The 6273-nt window shown below is 45.7% G+C and overlaps 1 protein-coding gene across 3 annotated transcripts in view; it reads right to left on the bottom strand.

The window, feature by feature from the left end:
- Window positions 1-4937: 4937 nt before the first annotated feature.
- The window catches only part of EIF4B (eukaryotic translation initiation factor 4B), a 65845-nt gene continuing 64509 nt past the window's right edge, over window positions 4938-6273 (bottom strand). For all 3 annotated transcript variants that reach the window (XM_060253135.1, XM_060253133.1, XM_060253134.1), the window contains exon 15: window positions 4938-5122. In XM_060253135.1, the coding sequence (XP_060109118.1) occupies window positions 5042-5122 (81 nt within the window). In that variant the 3' untranslated portion in view covers window positions 4938-5041. The remainder of the gene's footprint in view (window positions 5123-6273) is intronic.

The raw sequence follows: 6273 nt of genomic DNA, 5'->3' as shown, positions 1-6273 counted from the left end.
TTAGAAGAAATTGGATTTACACCCACCCTTCACTCAAGAGCTGCTTACAATCTCCTTCCCTTCCTCTACCCACAACAAACACCCTGTGAGGTAGATAGGGATGAGAGAGTTTTCAAGAACTGCTCTCAAGAGAACAGCTCTGAGAGAATTGTGACTGACTGAAGATCAGCCAGCAGCTGCATGTGGAGGAGTGGGGAATAGAACCCAGTGCTCCAGATTAAAGTCTGCTGCACTTAACCACTACACCAGAGCAACTTTGGAATTCTTTGGTGGTCTCCCATCCAAATTTTGATTCTTTGCGACCCCATGGACAGTATCATGCTAGGCCCTCCTGTCTCCCACCATCCTCCAAAGTCTGCTCAAATTCGTATTTGTTACATCAGTAACGCTGTCCAGCCATCTCATCTTTTGCTGTCCCCTTCTTCTTTTGCCTTCTGTCTTTCCCAGCATCGGGGTCTTCTCCAGGGAGTGCTCCCTTCTCATTTGGTGGCCAAAGTATTTGAGCTTCAGCTTCAGCATCTGACCTTCCAGGGAACAGTCAGGGTTGATTTCCCTTAGGACTGACTGATTGGATCTTCTTGCAGTCCAAGGGACTCTCAAGATTCTTCTCCAAATATTAGCCAGGGCCAAGACTGTTTCGCTTCTGTGATAAGAGCTGGCTAGCCTGGGCCATCCAACTCCAGTCAGAGCTTCACAACAGGATGTCAATATAAGCCATATATTGTGTGCTGTGAAGATGTGAGAGATATCTAGAGCAGGCTTACTGGGCCCACTCTACCAAGATCTCTTGTACAGGATGAATGGAGAGTTGCGCCTATGTTGAGGACCAGTTTATTCAGATTCAACACCATAGTTCTGTACACCAAAAAAACTCTCAAACTGAAGTACATCTCTGGACAAAGTAGTCCAGGTGTGCAAGGGGCAGATTTTCATTATAGGCCCAAGCGTGCTTTGCTACTGTATAAAACATGTGCATGCATGCAAATTTAGTCATGGAAAGTATCTATACGGCTGTTTTGGTTTAAAAACTCCTGCAATTCCAGGATTCAGAACTCCTCAAACTTGATTACAGAAGGATCTCAAAGTCTCAGAGTGAATCACAATCTCCTTTACTTCCCCACCTCCAACAGACACTCTGTGAGGTAGGTGGGGCTGAGAGAGCTCTGACAGAAGCTGCCCTTTTCAAGGCCATTCCAGCAGCTGCCAAGTGAAGGAGTGGGGAATCAAACCTAATTCTCCCAGATAAGTCTGCACACTTAACCACTATACCAAACAGCTTTCCTGTGCACCCATGTAAAGCAGAGTTAAGCCTCATGAAGGTTTTGATTCTGTAAGGTTGCATTTTTTTAAAAAGTTTCCTTGCACAGATTCATGGCAACTCATTGAAGACCTGCAGCCAGAATGATGTCTAAATAGTTAGGTGGGATAGAAGAGGCTGGAATGAAATATGGAGCTCATACAGATGCTGGTGGTTCCAGCTCTGCTGTAGGAATCACTGCAGCTTGTCAGTGCAAGGTTGCACAGTGACTGAGTTCATTTCACCTGGGCCACAAACACCACCTGGCCTTAGGCTAAAGCACCTTTTCTTTCATCCACAACCCCACCCCTGCCCAGATCTTTGATGTATGGCTAATAGTGAGCTATCATAAGAATTGAGAGTCCCGTAGTGCAGAGTGGTAAAGCTGCAATACTGCAGTCCAAACTCTCTGCTCATGACCTGAGTTTGATCCCGGCAGAAGCCTTCCATCCTTCCAAGGTCGGTAAAATGAGCCCCCAGCTTGCTGGGGGTAAAGGGTCGATGACTGGGGAAGGCAATGGCAAAACACCCTGTAAAAAAGTCTGCTGTGAAAACATTGTGATGTGACATCACCCTAGAGTCGGAAAGGACTGGTGCTTGTCCAGGGAGTTAACTACCTTTACCTTTTTACCTCACACTTTAGCAAGAGAAGGTTGCTGGGGCAGGCTACACTTGGGAGATTTAAAAAAAAAATCAGGGAACTTTGACCACCACTTCTCATCTTACTGAGGAAGCCCAGGGTTCCCCAGAACACATCTTGAAAGGAATGAGCATTTGCAGAACTTTATTGCAAAAAGCAAAGGAATCCACTGGTTTCTCAGTCAACTGTTAACAGCTACGATCCCCTCTCTAAAGGACACTGGCATGGGAGAACTATTTTAAAGATTAGTTTTATTTGGAGGGGGGGAAACCAAGAGGGGAGGGGAGGGAATTTTACATAATAAAAGACATCTCCCAGGAAGTCCACACAGATTACAAATCATTTTTCATAGAAGATATTTTGTACAAATTTTACATGTCTTCAGAATGTGTAAAATGCAACTCAAATCCGTTCGTGAACCTGTTATAGCGCAGAGAGAGAGAGCAAGAGAGAGCGTGCACGCAAGAGGGGAATGGGGGGGGAAAGAAGATAATGTTCTTTAGGGGTATGCAAAATCAGCAATCCACTACCTCAAATACAGCCGTCCCCCCCAGCATGTCACAGCAGTCTTGTGTTTCAGATCCCTCTCTGTTGGCAGCAAAGTCTCCCCCCACCCCCGAACTCTCCAACACAGCTCCTATGTCCTGCGCCCCCGGACACACCAATACTAATATGCTTTTGAGGGACCAATTTAAGCTGTAGCTAAAAATTACTGCTATGAAGTCATCAGCTGTTGCAGCTCCCTAAACCTGCCAAATCCAGTATCTGATGCAGCTGAGCTTGTTCCAAAAACAGATGGGGACTCTGCCATCCTCCCCCAGCTATATGAAAGAGCTTCAGGGCAAGTATAGGTATCCATACCCGCAATGAAGAGAGTTCATCCATTCTAGCCAGTTAACTCTGCATCTTTCCCCTGGATTTGAGAGCCGGCTACTTAAAAACTTTGTGTGTTAGTGTGAGAATCCTCACAGCCTTACCCAGCCCTCAAGATGGGGGGCGGAAAAAAACAAGACCTGCAAGAACAGAAAAAGGAACTAAATTCTGTCCCTAGAAAGTCGGCGACTGTTGATAACCAGGGCTTTTTTAGTAGCAGGAACTCCTTTGCATGTAGGCCCCCCCCCCCCTCCCCGTTGTAGCCAATCCTCCTGGAGCTTACAGTTGGCCCTGTACAAAAAGCCCTGGAAGCTCTTGGAGGAATGGCTACATCTGGGGTGTGTGGCCTAATATGCAAAGGAATTCTTGCTACAAAGAAAGCCCTGGTGATGGCTGCGGTCCTCCAAATACGCTCAGGAGGAAGGGGCTTCAAAAGTCACTCTGCTTTACTTAAGGGCCAAAAGGGATTTGTCAGCCATGTTGTACATCTGTTCGCCCAAACTGCAGCTAAAAATGGAACAGCTCCCGTGAAGCCGTCATGAAAGATGCCCCAGCCGGACTTCTGCTCGCTTTAACAGTGCCCAAGGATAAAAAGGTGCTATTTTAAAATTTATGGTGGTGGTACACCTCAGTGATACAGAGGGAGGGAGGGAGAGAAAAAGACATCGACAACCAAAACAATTGCTAACTATCAGAAACCTGCTCTTTGAAACTTCTAGGCCGATTCCCCACTAGCCTTGCTGCAGTCTTACAATCCTTTTTCCTGCAGTGCTTCTGCCCGATTTTGCACATGCTGATGTGAAGCTGTGAATTGCCCCGCCTCTTTTCCAAGTTCTCTCCGCAGCTGTAGGGTTCTCTGAAGCCACAGAGAGAGCTTGGGAAAGAGGCGGGGCAAGTCGCGGTTTCGCAGCAGTGTGTGCAAAACTGGGCAGAAGCACCACGGGGAAAAAGGAGTGTGAAGCTGCAGCAAGATAGTGGGGAATCGGCCCTAGTTTCCCTTAAGCTCAGTGGGGTGTTTCCCTACACAACAGATACCTGGTGGGAAAGCTGCTCAAAAACGACTCTGAATAGAGAGCCCGTAGCACAGGAAAGCAGCTTTCAGTATAGGTCTGGCCAACTGCAAATTCGGTGTCAACTCACCTGGGAAGTTTTCACGTCAGTTGGGCTGAACCATGCGGAAAGCAGCTCTTAGGTTCAAAATGGTTAGTCTCTATTCCAGAGCCGCAGAAGACTTGAAACAAGCCTCCAAAGAGAAGAGGGCAATGTTCGGTATCAAAAAGTGGTATAGTGCTTCCTACTCCGCTGCTGGAATTTGGACATGAACAGGGCTCTTTTTGTAGCAGGCACTCCTTTGCATATTAGGCCGCACCCCCCAATGTAGCCAATCCTCTTGGAGTTACAGTAGGCCCTGTACTAAGAGCCCTGTAAGCTCTTGGAGAATTGGCTACATCAGGGTGTGTGGTCTAATATGCAAAGGATTCCGGCTACAAAAAAAGCCTTGGACACAAATATGGACGTGAGGAATCTTCCCCCTCCTGGTAAGAGGATAAAGTCTGGCCATCTAAACTCAGTGATTACTCAAGCGGAGATGCAGCCTCTCTATGTTGAGAGCCGTCTCCCTCCCTCCCCATCATTAAGACAAAATTACTCTCTTCCCCCCTTCCCTAGTGCACAAAACGCTTTCAATGTGATTGTTTCAGATTAACATTGCAGAAGTCAGCCAAGCTGCAAAAGAAGGAGAAAAAGAGACATTTCTTAGCTGCCTGATTCCCCAATCCATTTACTGGGCCTGCGGAAAAAAAGAAAAACTAACCCTTCGCTCTGAACTGGAAGGAACCGGGGGCTCTTAGACGTGATCAGAAGCTGCGTGAAGTCACACCCGAGAGACACACACTCACACACATTGGGCCTATTCCTTTTTGTTAAAAAGACGCCTGCTGTTTTTCTCTCTTGCTACACTTCCTTTTGTTTTCGTTTTTGTTTGCAGGGATTTCTCTCCAGTTAGTTCAATACTTTAAAGGCTGCAGCAGCATGCAAGAGAAACTTATCAATTTTTTGATTTCTTTTCGTTTTTTAAAAGAAAGGTTTTTAAGAAAAGTCTCTCCAAGGAGATGTTGACTTGTAGGCTTTTATTTTTTTTTTCTGTCTTGTCTGCATAAAGGTTTGGTTTTGCTCTCCGAATGTTCCTGGGTGGCAACCGGTTAGGAGACAGCATAGAGGGGCTGGAGAATTTAGTCGGCGTATTCGTCCCCCTCCGCTTCGTCGTCACCATCCACTGACAAAGCAGCATACTTGCTAGCATAGCTAAATTTCTGCAAGAGAAAACATGGGGAAGGGGGATGTTAAACAGCATTCACACCAGACCCGTAGCTACGGAGGCCTGGGGGGGGCGGACCCCACAAACCATCCCGTTTCACCATTCTGGCCCCTCCACTGTCACTTGCTGCTCTTGTGCTGACTTCCCCGCTCTCCTGCCTCCTTATTCTGCCTGACCAGGGTGCCACAATGCAACCTCTTCCCAACAGCAGAGACAGTATCCAAATTTGCCTCCGTCTTTATGTACCTCAAGTGGCCCCCTGGCCCCCCCCCCAAACAAAAATCATGTATGTGGGTCCCATCAATCTTAAAATTCTGGCTATGGCCCCGATTCACACCAAGCACAGAAATGTGCTGTGGCTCAGAAGTAGGGCATCAGCTTTGCATACAAAAAATGTTCAGGTTTGATTCCCACTGTCCCTGGACTAAAATTTTTATGCTTGCTGTAAAAAAAAAATAACATATGTGGATTCCAGATAACACACATGACTCCTTTAAGCAAATCCTTGCCAAATTTTACAACTTGCAATTTAATATAGCTGTGCTCAACCTGTTAAGATTCCAAATAATGCATGCTCCTTTAAGCAATCCTTTGCCTTTCACTCCCAGAAGACGCAGGACACATCTGATTCCATACATTAGTATCGGGATTTTTGATCTGTTATGAGCATGATGGTGAGCCACTAGCCACGAGACAATCTTGGCAACAGAAGCTTTAGGCTGGCGGTTCTGTCAGGCTAAACATAACTATATTACATTGCGAGCTGTGAAAATCTGGCAAGGACTAGAGACTAATGTCTAGAGACTAATAGTCCAGAGATTGTGCCTTTCATAAAAATATATTTTCATATAAATAGTTTTGTAAGAACCTTCTATGAGATTCAGAAACTTTGTACGGGATATTAAGAACATATGTATTATGTTGAATCCACGGGTTATTGATTTATACACTATATTGTATTTATAGATTACTGATTTATACTAATACATTTTGATGTTCATGGGTTATTAGTTATTTACACAGATTTTTTTATATTCTCTACTTAAGTATGAGCAGCCTGAATATGCGAAGCTGCCTTATATTCACACAATTGGTCCTTCAAGTCCTACACTGTGGATTCTGGGTGGCAACTGCAAACCCATAAAC

The sequence above is a fragment of the Heteronotia binoei genome, chromosome 13 (genome assembly GCF_032191835.1).
Source record: "Heteronotia binoei isolate CCM8104 ecotype False Entrance Well chromosome 13, APGP_CSIRO_Hbin_v1, whole genome shotgun sequence".
NCBI lineage: Eukaryota > Metazoa > Chordata > Lepidosauria > Squamata > Gekkonidae > Heteronotia > Heteronotia binoei.
This window is presented reverse-complemented; position numbering and strand designations above follow the sequence as displayed.